This window comes from Phoenix dactylifera, chromosome 8, assembly GCF_009389715.1.
Source record: "Phoenix dactylifera cultivar Barhee BC4 chromosome 8, palm_55x_up_171113_PBpolish2nd_filt_p, whole genome shotgun sequence".
Lineage (NCBI taxonomy): Eukaryota > Viridiplantae > Streptophyta > Magnoliopsida > Arecales > Arecaceae > Phoenix > Phoenix dactylifera.
Window position 1 is genome coordinate 18578196 of NC_052399.1, and position 14609 is coordinate 18592804.

At 47.6% G+C, this 14609-nt stretch overlaps 1 protein-coding gene across 1 annotated transcript; it reads right to left on the minus strand.

Annotated features, from left to right (window-relative positions):
- Positions 1 to 1038: 1038 nt before the first annotated feature.
- LOC103702956 lies at positions 1039 to 4853 on the minus strand. The gene is made up of 2 exons (XM_008785614.4): positions 4503 to 4853; positions 1039 to 1737 (listed from the first exon to the last, which is right to left on the minus strand). Exons 1-2 carry the CDS (start codon positions 4683 to 4685, stop codon positions 1480 to 1482), a joined length of 441 nt encoding a protein of 146 aa, XP_008783836.1. The 5' UTR covers positions 4686 to 4853; the 3' UTR covers positions 1039 to 1479.
- Positions 4854 to 14609: the final 9756 nt, after the last annotated feature.

Sequence of the window (14609 nt, forward strand, 5' to 3'; positions counted from 1 at the left end):
CCGTTCTAATGCTGTGGTTAGCTAAATACGCACCCTGTATGCATGAGCATGAGTGAGGACACACAACAAAAAGATCGAGTGAGCTCCAAGGATTATATTTATACACCCATCATGCACGATCGAGATTCTCTCCCTCATTCTTCTTTCGAAAACAACCAAAAAAAAAAAAAAAATCCCTCTCTCATGTGCATGCTTGAGCCTCATGATCCGACAACAATTACAGGCATATATCATGATCTGACTGGGCCTATGTAGCTTAATGTTTGTGAAAATTTGTAGTTTGCAGCGACCTATATTAATTTAAGAGCACCCACTACGCAGTACCGCTCCACAGCCCACAGCGACCATCTTGAGAGATGGGGTTAATCCCTAGACCTCTTGCTTGAATTGAAGGCAAGAGGGTGCCACCACTGAGCTATATAAGCTCAGTTCACTAGCCCGTTTGTTCGTCATAATACAAGAGCGGCTTATGATGCTAATTGGGACGCTGAGGTAATTTGCTTCCAAACATTCTCATGAGAAGACCGTCGGGGACAAGAATGGGTTTGGCGTGGCGATCGCACAGGCTTGTTCTACGATTCAAGAGCCACGGCATCATTCTTAAAGTAATTCACACAAAGCCCCGCGTAGATTCTTATTTTTTTTCAGAAAAGTTGGTTTCCCATCAGCTTCATCGAGATGACAAAAAGATACATACATACGTACATCAAGTGGCATAGGATGAGAAATCCAGTAAGAGATAAAGAGACCAAGCCCCTACTGTTCTCATTTCTAAAATTCCTGTGGTTCATTCCATGCTGTCCTGTCGCCCCTGTTGATATGCACTGTTAGCCAACTTAACCAGCACCGGTTATCCAAAACAACAGGACTGGCGAGTCAGAACCTTTGCAATATCTCAGTCCAGAGGCCTTTGACCAAAATACACTCGAAGAATGGATGAGCAGAGGTTTCTTCCTGATCTCTACAAAATATGCATTCCGGTGACCAAGTGACAATATATACTTGAAGACAGCATGAGTGAAAGATCTAGGCATGCTCTTACACAGTTTTAACTTTAAGCGATTCATAAAGGGCGACTTATCAAATTCTTACAGAGTCTGTATATTTTAGAGTTTGCTCCCTCTATCATCATAATAAGACAAAAGATAGCAGCTGCGGCAGGAGGAAACTAGAGAGGATTGAAAACTTGGAAACAAAGGGCCAACAAATTGAAATAAATGATTTACAGCAATTCATGCTTACTGCAGAAGTACAATTTGGCCTAAATTAGGCTGCCATGCACCCAGTATAATAAAGCAGCCAGCCACAAACTAAATCAGAGGACCAGAGAACAAACTTCCAGTTCTTCAATGTTGCAACGGCATCCAAATCATAAAGATGTTTCCTCGACCCATTTTCTGTGAAACTTGCAATCATAGTTTACTATGTTCAACGACTACGGGAGAATTGAATACTGAAGTGCACAACTCGTTAAACAGTCTACTCCACTTCATATTCATCGTCATCTTCATCCTCATCCTCATCATCATCTTCATCATCTCCCTTATTTATCAAGCTACCACTGCGGAACATGCTTAGCTCATCCTTCCCATCATCCTCATTAATGAACTCTAGTCCATATACAGCATTCCTGTGTTTTACCACAAGCCAGCGAAGCAGTCGGTCTTCCTTATTCAAATACTGAAGTTCCTGATTAAAAGTAGGTGGAACCATCATAGTCATCTGCATGAGTTGGCCCTGCACATATATAACACGCATCAAGCATAAAGTATAAACAGAACTGTTGAAAAATATGTTCCACAGAACACAATGATTAGTGGTTACCATTTTACAACACTACTGACAATCCATAACAAGAACATAATTATACATATGGATGAAGAAAAACATCACTGGATATGATAGGCAAATCGCATATTGCATATTTAGCAACATTTATGTAACAAGTGAAGATGTTCATGTGTGCGTTGATGCGAAAGTACTTAAACCAAGCCAGTCTCTCAACATCTGTCCATATGTACACATGATGGTGGGATATTTTGCCACATCATGCATGTCAGGTAAGTTCAAAAAACATCAAACAGGGATAGTCTCTGCTCACAGCTCTTAAGCCCCAAGGAAACCCCTGTACTCGTGCTAAAGCCTCGTGCTCTCATACATAGGAAATAAAAAGCATGTGAATATTATCATTCATTTGTATTCAAAGTAATGCTCTTTAAAATTCTGCATGTTGACTGTAGTCTATCAGGAATTTTGATTTTCTATGAGTGAAATTTACATGACATCCTTATTATCTAACAAACCTGTCTGTTGGTTCACTATATAAAATGAGGTTTATTCAATAAAGGAATGGATTGAGAAAGAAGAACTGAGCACAAGGAAGGTAATCTTGATTCCATATATATGTACTTTTTTTTGGCACAGATTCTGTAAACTTCATTAAACGGTCTTTTTGTAAATTGAAACCAACATCTGTCATCACAGCCGTATATCTGCAAAATAACAGTTTCTCACCCTTCTCTCCTTTCGTTTCTCCTTTTTTTTCCTTCATTTGAAAAAAAAGTGATGTCACAATAGTAATGTTATTCATTAAAATTGAATGACTAAAATGGTAATTAATCTCCATGTGTCTATTTTTTGTCAGCCACATGTCGTTGTACTTCTAAGTCGAGTTCACATCTCATCCCTTGATCCTTTTTATTTCTTTCCAGATTACCCATGCTCTAGCATGGCAAGGGATTATTTTGAACACCCTTCTAATGTCTTTTGATAATCCACTATCCCATTCTTAGTAACTATTTAACAATACATTCAGAAGATTTTACAACAAATACCACATGAGTGTAGCACCTGACTCCGAATATCAGAGTTGAACTTGCAGTCCACAAGTCTATACACTTGTAACATCGAGTAGCAACTTTCTCAAGGTGAGTTGCAAGCCTCTCAATAGTTGTTTTTCCTATACTTCAATACCTATACACTAGAATGCATCTTCTAAACAAGAATATCTAAAGTTCTCAGAGAAAATATCTAACATTCAGATATTCCTGTGAAATTTAAGTAGTCTCCAAAAATCCAAAAGTCCAAGAGTAGATATTTTAAGGGTTCTCAGGATGAATCCTACCATGTATTGGCAACAACAATCTTCAATATTAGAAGAAAAGGGAAACAATTTGTTCTAAGGTAGAGATGACAAGAAGATTAGCAAGATAAGTGGAATCATTTGAAGTTATACGCAGTGCTCTAGCATAACCTCTGTTTGCTGTTTCATTTAAAAGCAATATTGATGCCGAAGAGAGGTAATCCATAAATCAAAGTTTTCATTTTCTTACAGAAACTTCTTCAAATCCTTCAACACAACTACAATCTGAGATTTCTCAGGCCTCCTCTCTCCTTCTCAAATGCTATGACATAAATCAACCCCCTTTTCTTATGTTACACAGGATTAAACTACCCCATCCAATATACACTTATGTTGTCCTATATTAGGGCAATCAATATCTTTCTTCAGTGCAAACATTTCGGAATCTGTAGCTCTACCAGAAGCCCACATTAAGATGCTCATTTTATAAAACCATCATCTTACATTAACTGCTTATTTCATACAGGGATGAGCATACAGAACCCATTGAGAAACTATACTAATGCATGTATTCTTCATGCACTTGTTCTTACTGTTCCATGTATTAGCTTGTTAACTAATTAATCCGATCCACAACAGAAAGATCAAGAGATCCAAACCCTATATCTTTAGTTCCATTTTGTCCTAGCAATTTTATTTGAGGACTCGTAGGCTAACAGACATTTTTTAATTGTTTATCCACTTTCCATAGGTGGCCTCCAAACAAAGAACTTATTTTTGGTGAATAAGCTGACAGGCTAAAAACTAAAGAAGTCCATCCGTCAAACAATCTAAAAATGTACATCCGTCAAAATACTTATTTTTTTGGTGAATAAAACAGTCCATCGAGAAAAAGCATGACAACAAAAATCAGGAAAATCCGACAGGCTGACACGGTGCCACTTGATTGTTAGGTTCCAGCACAACCAATCGAAAATAAAATACATCATAACACAAGAATGCCAACTGACATCGCCAGTGAAGCTAAAATTTGGTTAAACCCATCCCACATCATAATACAAGCCTTTCATGTATTGCAATTTTTCGGTCATTTCATCAAACACCTGGAGCTACAAAACAAAGAAACGCAGAGATGATCATACTAGAGGTCTTATTTATCCAAAACACAGTTCCAAATGTTTTTAATGATCCATAGTTGAATTCTTGACATCGTCCACCTCATCCTAAGGAGGGGCTATAATCGCATACAACAGAACATCAAACTCAAAAACATCTTAGCATATAAAATTACCATGATTATATACATCAGGAGCTGAACGGGAGGAGGAAAAAAAAACGAGACAAAAAAATCAAGAAAGAAGACGACAGGAAGAAAAATGGGCATGAAAATAAAAAGATTGAGGAGGTTATTTTGGGGAACCTGGTAGTGACGGCCGTCGAGCTTCTTGATGCCATAGCCGAGCTGGACAGTGCCGAAGGACTTGATGTCAGTGATGACGCCGTTGCGCTGGTAGACGCGGCGCCCAACGCGGGCCACCAGATCCATCACGGCCTCCTTCTTCACACGGGGTTTCGCCAGCAGGAGGCAATCGTACAGAGGCATCCCCCTCTCTTCTCTTCCCTCCTCTCTCCTGTCTCTGCTCCACTTAATTCTTCGTTGCCGCTCGTCTCTTTTGCCCTAAAACCCCCCACCCCCAAGAAAACCCTTCGACCCCCCTCGAGTCCGGAGCCGCAATAGACTTGGAGTTGGTAGTGCAAATGTCGCTCCAATCCGTTGCAGCTGCCGCCCTAAGCACCGCTTCATGCTTTTTGGGCCGTGCCATAGAATTGGGCCTGCTTATGTTCCGACCCAATTATTAAACGAATTAAATAGTTTAAACAAATTAAATCAGTCGGATTAAACAGATTAAATAGACTAAATAAATTTTAAACATGTTAAATGGATCTGATCCAATCTAATTATTAAATAGGTTAGAATAGATTAAATGGACTAAAGGTTTAAACTTAAATCCTACCTATTTAAAAAATAGGTCTAGATGAATTGACCCGATTCAAATATATTTATATCAAATTCAAATCTGCTTTAAGTAGGTCATCCGCGAATCAGGTTAATGGGTTGAATCATAAATTAGCATCCTTAAACTTCACATCACATGTCAAAGATCATTTTGAATTTATTATGCTATGTGTTAGGTGTTTATAGTTGCTACACTCCTCGTGTCCTTCTCAGCCAGCTCATCTTGAGAAATAATAGAAATAATATTCTAGCTGTATATACACAATAGAGAAACATTTTTAAAAATAATATTAAATGTTAAAACACAGTTATTTTGGGGGCTATAAGTTAAAAAAACAATTATTAGTAAATAGGAATGGATTTAGAAGAAATATTTTTGTATTTTTATTTCAATGTATTTTCAAAATAATGTAAAACCTTTTCATACTTTTGTCACATTGGTTTTGTTTTCAGATCAGGTTTAATAAGCAGTTATTCCCAGATATGATTTGATTTGGAAAAATATTTTTATCTGTCTAAGGTTGGATTTCAAAAGCAAACTAAAATTTTTTAATATTCTTTCTTTTTAATGGTTAAAATTAAGAGAGAGAAAATTATATATTATAGACAATATGGAAGTGTATTTTTGGCATAAAAATAATAGTGGAATTGAGATAGAATATTTCATGATTTCAAAATTGTTAGTCGTATCCATGGTACAGATGGAGCTTGCCAAGCTGAGTGCATGTTTGCCAGGGAGAAAGAGAAGAAAGTCTCCAAAGTAATCTAAGAATATACTTTTAGCCAAAAATAAAGCCACTTTCATTTCTTTTCTTCATCTGGAAGAAATATCACTAAGAGAAAATATTAAGTTTAAAGGTTACAAGTTAAAAATAAGCATTGGCGCATGGCCCACTTGCACATGTATGCATGGTATCTAATAGATGATAGTGATCTCACCAGTGGATGAAACACTTCGAGAATCTCTATCTTTTTTCAGTTTTGTTATTTACTGTTCAACGGGTCTATATTTTTCTAGGAGTTTTTCTTTTCTTGACAGGCATTTTCTAACAGGTATCCAAAAGGTTTAACATAGATTTGCACCTTTTTTTTTATGGAAAAAAAATGTGACTTTTAACGGGGAAGGAAAAAAAACACAGATCCGCACATATTTAGTGACTTTTTACCACTCTAACAGAAACACGTAGGGTTTCATATTCTGTGTTTCAAATAAAATTACTCCTACAAGCTTCATTCTTCGAGCAAACTGTGTGCGTACGTTAGATTGCTTCATGGAAGAATAGCATGGTTTAACAAATGGAATCCTCGTGCATAATGAGTAATCATCACACTGTCCTGTTTCTGTATTCAGCTCAAGGGCAGCGACCCAAACCATGGTGGTGACATAATTGGTGACCAAACTAGCCCGCAAATGGCAACCCAACTTGAGAAAGATGGAGCAAGTGGCGTCGCACTGCAGTTTATCCTTTTGGGTGCCCAAAATACTACCCATCAGATACAGAAACTGAAAAGATAAAAAGCTAAGCATGAACGATCACAATCGCCCGAAAATAAAAGTCCTAAATTTATTAACAATTATTTTTGTTGCTGGAAATTGGACCCGGGGGCGATCGTCGATCGAAGAGAGGGAGCGGCAGGTGTCCACAGGAGAGCGGCGGTCCGTCGGCGGGCGGCGTCCTCCGTCCGGGTGCCTGCAGAAAAGCCGGTGGCCGGATCTTCCGGCGTCGGCCCTCCGATGCTTAAGTCAGAAGGGGGGGCAAATTGTAAGAGATGAGAAGAAGAAGAACAGTGTTTTTAGTGTGCAGAGTCTCCAACCCCCCTCTAAGAAGCGAGGGCTCCCTTTTATAAGGGGGGTCGGTTTACCTGTGATGTGATGGGGCGAGGTCATTGTACGGCTCGGCATGTTGCTCGGATCGGCGTACGATCGGGCGAATCATTGCATTGATGTTGGAGGTGAGGTCGTCGTACGACCCGAGTTGGCACGCGATCGGGCGAATCATGGCATCGATGTCGGAGGTAAGGCCGAGATCAGAGACTTATCATGGTTGATGGGACTCTGCCGGGCTGACTTGCCGTGGAGAGCTGCGGGTCCGTAGATAACAGGAGCCATGTGCATTAATTGTGGAGTAAGCCGGAGATCCGCATTAATTGTGGAGTAAGCCGGAGATCCGCATTAATTGTTGAGTGAGCCGGAGATCCGCATTAATTGTTGAGTGAGCCGGAGATCCGCATTAATTGTTGAGTGAACCGGAGGTTTGCAGGGGCCGTGTGCAATAAATGTTGGGGCAGTGGCAGGATATGGCCCTCGGCCGGACCTCGGAGGGGTACGGCCGTAGCAGGTGGTCGACAAGAACAGACCTTGGGAGTCGGGAGTTTTCCGGGTCGGAGGTTCTGAGGTCGGACGTTCCAAGGTCGGATGCCGACTTCGGCTGTCCAAGGTCAGCGGTTGGGCGACTCCTTAGGGGTAATTATGCCGCTGGGGGAAGACCATATTCCCCCAACACTACCCCCGACTTTCGAGTTCGAGCAGCTTGCAGGCTCGGACGCGGGAAGTAGAGATTATTATTATTAAAGTTGGAGGGAATCACGTCCGCACCCTTACGCTTCTCGGAGCTTTTATAACGGAACCCACGTCGCGCTTCGAGGTCGCTTTAGTCAGCGAGCTTATGATGGGGTCTGCGTCCTTACGTTTCCCGTAGCAGCTGCAACAGGGATGGTGCCTTTTGGATCTCCGAGATCGCTTCGTGCGGCAAACCATGATGAGGGTCCTTGGGCTCGATGAGGTGCCTTTTGGATATGCCGTTTCGTGCTTTAAAATGAACACGCGGCATGATCCGAGGTTGGACGTTTCCGATCTCGTATTAGCGGACCACTGATTTGAGGAGGCGGAGGCTACATCGGCGCTCCACATGTCCCAGAGGCTTATTAAATGAAGGGAGCGGGGGTGACGTCCGCTCGTTTTCAAGGTGATCCGATTTTGCGGACCCGTGATGAGGCCGTGAGATCCGATGGGACAGCGTTTCGATTTTGTACCCGATTTATTGATCCGGAGTGAATGTGGTGCCTCGGCTTCTGAGGCCGACACGCGGCGCAATCCGGTCGGGGGATGGAAACCGATCCAGTTGATCTGGGCCATCAGGGGGGTCTATATAAACCCCACGAGTCTGCCCTAAGAATTCTATTTGGTTGCCTCTCGTTTTGCCGTCTTCTCCTTCACTCCACTTTTTAACCGAACTTTGCCGGTGGTGCCGGGAGCGATTTCCGGCAACTTCTCGTAGGTTCCCACCCCGTGCTAGCTAGGGCTCCTTTTCCTCCTCCTTCCTCTATCTTTAGTCTCATTTCATTTTTCTGTAAAATGGGTCTCGGTCCTGAGGAAGTAGGGTCGAGTCTGTCGGAGGAGGAGTTGGAGCTAATCCACTCCCGGTTCTTCTTCCAGCTCGGGTTTCGTCTCGAAACTGCGGGACCGGAGGACAGGGCGACGCGGCCGCCCCCGGGTCGGATCGCGGTTCATCGCGAGACACTCTGGGCCGGCCTGCGGTTCCCCGTTCACGAGTTCGTGAACAACTTGCTGGTCGAGTACCAACTCGTCCCAGCACAGCTTGCTCCGAACTCGTGGAGGACCATAATTGGGTTTCTATCTTTGTGCCTCGGGCATGGGATCCCGATCTCTGTGAGCGTTTTCCGTCGGTATTTTTTGTTAAAGAAAAACCCGGCGGACGCAGGGTGGCTATACTTCGCCTTTCGGGGCGGTATGTCACTCTTTCAGGGTGCCCCTTCCTCTATTCATGAGTGGAAGGGGAAATTTTTCTTTCTTGCGTCCGGGGTGCCGTGGGGGTTCAACCCGAGGTGGGGGCATTCTCGGTTGAAGGCTCTCAACAGGCTCTCCGAGCCCTCGGGGAGGGAGCTGAGGGTCTTGGACTCCTTACGGGCCCTCGGAAAGGGATACAACCTGACCGAGCTCCTACGGGAGGACGCCCTGGCGAGCGTGGGCCTGAGTTCGGCGCGCCCCGAGGGTAAGAGTAGTTGCATTACCTTATTTTTGTCTGTTCTTTCTTTTTACTAACACTGGTCCGACACTTAGGAGAATTTTTGGTTTCAGATATTTTCCACATGCCGACTAGCAACACGTCTCTTTTCTCTCGAATAAAGAGGCGAGAGGCCGAGGCCGGGGGGGCTATTCTCCAGCCTCGGAAAAAGTCGCGATCGGCCGGTGCTTCTTCATCGGCCGGGGCAAGAGGCCCAGAGGCGGGGGCCTCCGCAGCCGACCAGGGGCGGACGTCGGCCGCCGGTGATGCGGGCTCGGCGGCTCCGCCTTGTCCTGCCCCCGTCGCCCAGCGGGGGCCGACCATGATCCACCTGCAACGATCGGGACCTGAGCCGAGAAGAGGCCCCGAGGTCCCCAGTTCGGGAGGGCCGAGCTCTTCAAGGGGGCCAAGGGAGGAATCGGCCGAGCCGGGGTCCCCTCTCCTCGAGGGGAGCTCGGCTTTACACGACGCCGATGTCGCACGAGCCGTGTTTCGGCGTGCGATGCTTCCAGCGGACCGGGCCGAGTTCCGAAACTTGCCGCTGGAAGAGATCGTCGACGGTACCTACCGCAATACCGTTCGGGTAAGCTACTTTTCCAACTTTCCTTAGGCTACTGGCGAACACGCTGTACGTTTTTCGACTCATAATTGCTTCATCGGTTCCCTCTTGCAGCACATTCACGAGGTCGACACCCTGGTATTCATTGCCCAAGGGTGTCAAGAAGAGACTCGGCGTTTTAGCCGGCAATTGGAGCCGGCTAAGAAAAGAATTGCCGAGTTGGAGGCGGCACTGGCCGAGGCCGAGGCGCAGAGGGAGGCCACTGAGGCCGGGCGCCTAGCTATGGTCGAGGTGCTTGAGGAGGAAAGGGCCGCCAGCTGCGCCTCGGAGGCGCGACTGGGGGAGGCCCAGTCCGAGATCGCGGGCCTCAAGTACAAGGTCGGGGTCTTCCGCCTCAAGATCGAGCAGCTTGAGGCCCGGGAGAAGAGGGCACTCGAGCGAGCCAAGAATGCCGTGGAGCTCTTCAAGGAGTCGGAGGAGTTCCGCGACATGCTAGAGGAGGAGACTGTGGACGGGTTTCTCCGGAGCTTTGATAACTTCCGAAAGCAGATGGCTCGGATCTGCCCCCAGTTTGACATTTCGACGATCCGTCCGAGGATGAGGCTGGGGTACAGCTCCGACTCTGACGACGTCCCTGCCGCCCTTATGTCCGAAGAAGATCTCGTTGAGGCCGAAGCTGAGGCAGCCGAGCCGGCGGTGGCGGAGGCCCTCCCTGGCGAAACCAGCGAGAACGTTCCTGCAGCGCCAGCCGAGGCCCCCGCCGCAGACCCCGAGTCCGTACCCGCCGAAGGCCCCCAGGTCATCGCCGTGGACGATCCCGAGGGTGACGCGTGCGCTGCTGCCGCCTCTTAGGACCTAGGCTTTTATCATCTCTTTATTGTAAATGAGGTCGGCCTTCAAATTTGTTAAATGGCCGACCTCCAATTTTGTACTTAGCCTTTCGGCATTTTGCTAATGAAAAATTCCTTTTGTCACTTTGTCTTTCTTTCTTCTTTTGTTGTAAACGAGGCTGGGATTTTAACCCATCGTCCCACCAGCTGTCCGCTTCATACCTTAGCTTTCGAGCTGCTCAACAGAGGCGTGACTCTTCATCGGATATACCTTCGCTTCCGCTAGTTTCGATCGCGCTAACCGGAAGGAGCTCCGAACTTAGGTTTTTAGGAAATTTTTCTAAGTCCTACAGCTCGGACTTTAAGGTCGCAAAAGTTGCCATATTTGGCTCTTAGGTTTGTGAGACACCGAACTTGGGCCTTGGTCCTCCAAGCGGGGCCGTGCTAGATTTGCGCTGGCCACTATCTGGGGAGTTTAATTGATCTTCCGAACTCGGTTCCCAGATGGTAGGACCATAGAAAGGGTTGGTGCTATCCCACATGGGGGAGCATGAGCTAATAATCGAGTTGTCGCCAGGGTCTTCATAATTTTCGTCCTCGGACTTTGCCGAGGTTCCGGTGAGCGGGGTCGGAAATTTTAAAAGATACCCCGGCCCTTCCGAACTCAATCGGTACGTCCGCGGTCGAGGTTGTCTCCGTAGCTCAACATTGGAGATCGCATATGGGGGCCGAGCTGGGCCCTAGTTTGCGAAGACATACATAAGTCGTGAAAGTTCAACAGACGGAGTATGCATAAGGTCGGTGGGAGATTAGTCTTAAACTGACTTGTAGGAGTAATCCGGCTTTGGCCAGAGTAAGGTCTCGACTTTGACCGAGATTTCGTTAGCGATGCGTAGATAAAATATGACAAGGCGGTGTCGAGTAGGATGTACCTTTTGCACTTCTAGAGTCGTGCTCCACATCGCGGAGTGGGTTGTTCCCTTTCCTTGTCGACTTTCGGAGTCATTCTTACGGACCCGATGACGCCCGCCGAGGTCTAGAGGATCCGGGAATGCTTTATTGACCCGCGACTCTTTCCGAGGTCGAGGAAGTTTGGGACTCTACGGTCGAACCCCGGGGCGTCCCGACCTTAGTCGAGGAATCTCGCGTCAGGTCGGTGGGTCTGGGAATGCTCTACCGACCTGCGATACGTCCCGGGGTCGAGGGAGTTTGGGACTCTACGGTCGAACCCCGGGGCATCCCGACCTTAGTCGAGGAATCGTTCGTCAGGTCGACGGGTCTGGGTACGCTCTATCGACCTGCGACGCTTTCCGAGGTCGAGGGAGTTTGGGACTCTACGGTCGACCCTCGGGGCATCCCGACCTTAGTCGAGGAATCTTGCGTCAGGTCGGTGGGTCTGGGAACGCTCTACCGACCTGCGATACGTCCTGGGGTCGAGGGAGTTTGGGGCTCTACGGTCGAACCCCGGGGCATCCCGACCTTAGTCGAGGAATCGTTCGTCAGGTCGACGGGTCTGGGTACGCTCTATCGACCTGCGACGCTTCCCGAGGTCGAGGGAGTTTGGGACTCTACGGTCGACCCTCGGGGCATCCCGACCTTAGTCGAGGAATCTTGCATCAGGTCGGTGGGTCTGGAAACGCTCTACCGACCTGCGATACGTCCCGGGGTCGAGGGAGTTTGGGGCTCTACGGTCGAACCCCGGGGCATCCCGACCTTAGTCGAGGAATCGTTCGTCAGGTCGACGGGTCTGGGTACGCTCTATCGACCTGCGATGCTTTCCGAGATCGAGGGAGTTTGGGACTCTACGGTCGACCCTCGGGGCATCCCGACCTTAGTCGAGGAATCTTGCGTCAGGTCGGTGGGTCTGGGAACGCTCTACCGACCTGCGATACGTCCCGGGGTCGAGGGAGTTTGGGACTCTACGGTCGAACCCCGGGGCATCCCGATCTTAGTCGAGGAATCTGGGGATCACAGATGACCCAACATTAGAAGAAATAATCATAATCATTGAAATGGGCGAACTATTTGTAGAAAGGAGATTGAGTTCATATTCCTGATCGTCTTGAACCCCTAGGGGTTTCACTGGTAGTACATTCGTAGATTCTCGGAGTTCCAGCTTCGCGGAATTGGAGTTCCCTCTAGGGATTTCAACTTATATGCTCCGGGTCGTTGTACTCGGGCGATTTGATACGGCCCTTCCCACTTTGGGGCGAGCTTTTCCTGCTCGGTCGGTTGAGAAGCTTCGGCTCTCCTGAGGACAAGATCCCCTACTTTGAAGAGCTTGGGCTTAACTCTGGAGTTGTAGTATTGGGCCGTTTTCTGTTGGTATCTTGCCATACGGACCCGGGCGACCTCTCGTGTCTCTTCAACGAGGTCCAGGTTGTTTCTAAGCCGGGAAGAGTTGGTGTCGGGGTCGTAATACTCCACCCTTGAAGATGGGAGGCCGATTTCTAGCGGGATGACAGCTTCAGTGCCGTATGCTAGGTTGAAGGGGGTCTCTCCCGTGGGCAGTCGGAACGTAGTCCGGTACGCCCAGAGGATGTTGTACAAGTCCTCGACCCACTGTCCTTTGGACCGATCAAGCCTAGCCTTGAGTCCCTGCAAAATGGTTCGATTAGTTACCTCAGTTTCCCTGTTTGTCTGGGGATGGGCGACCGAGGTGAAGCGGTGGTTGATGCCGAGCTCAGAGCAAAATTTTCTGAAGTGGACATTGTCGAACTGTCGGCCATTGTCGGATATAAGGATACGGGGAAGTCCGAATCTGCAAATTATGAATTTCCAAACAAAGTCCCGCATCTTTTGCTCGGTGATCCGAGCCACAGGTTCAGCTTCGACCCACTTGGTGAAGTAGTCGATGGAGACGACCAGAAATTTTCTCTGTCCGGTGGCCAGAGGAAAGGGCCCCAGAATATCAATCCCCCATTGGGCAAACGGCCAGGGGGCGATGATTGAAGTCAGCAGGGCCGAAGGTCGGCGTTGGATGTTAGCATTCCGTTGACACCGGTCACACTTCCGAACGAAATCCGTCGCATCTTTCTGGAGCGTGGGCCAGTAATATCCTTGTCGCAGAATCTTATGGGCTAATGCCCGACCTCCCAGGTGATTGCCGCAGATTCCTTCATGGACCTCTCGGAGGGCATAGTCCGCCTCAGAGGGGCGGAGACATCTGAGAAGAGGAGAAGTAAATGATCGACGATAGAGTCTGTTTTCATATAAGACATACCGGAGAGCTTGGCGCTTGATCCGGCGAGCCTCTGTCTCATCCTGGGGAAGGGTTCCATCCTGGAGATAGCAGACGAACCCGTCGATCCAGCTCGGTTCAAAGTCGATGCACATGGTGGGCTCTGGTTCATCAGTGCTGGGAGTCCGGAGATACTCGAGCGTTGTCCCCGTGGGAAGCTCGCTCATGCGGGAGGTCGCTAGCTTGGACAACTGGTCTGCCCTGAGATTCTCCGCTCTGGGAATATGTTGGATACTGAAAGAGCTCAGGGTAGACACGAGTTCCCGCACTTTTTGGAGATATTTCTGCATGGATGGCTCTTTTGCTTCAAAGTCTCCCTGGATCTGGCTTACTACCAGCTGGGAATCACTGAAGGTCTTCAGGTCTTCTACTTTCAGCTCCTTTGCTAACTTGAGCCCGACGATGAGAGCCTCATACTCGGCCTCGTTGTTTGAGGCCGGGAACTCGAGGCGTAAGGCTTGCTCGGCCACCACTCCTTCTGGGCTAGTGATGATGAGTCCAGCCCCGCTACCCCCCGAAGTTGACGATCCGTCCGAGTGTAGGACCCATAGTAGCCTTGGGGTTTCCTCTATGGATACGGATGGTAGCTCGGGGTCGTCCGGCAGGGTGCACTCTACGATGAAGTCGGCGAGTATTTGAGCTTTAATAGCCGGCCTGGGCCGATATTCAAGGTCAAATTCCCCGAGCTCGACCGCCCATTTGGCGATCCTCCCCGCACGATCCGACCTTTGCAGTATTTGCTTCATAGGCTGGTCGGTCAGTATGGTTATTGTGTGGGCTTGGAAGTAGGGCCTGAGTCTACGAGCTGAAATGATAAGAGCAAAGATCGTCTTCTCAAGTTTGGAATATCGGGTC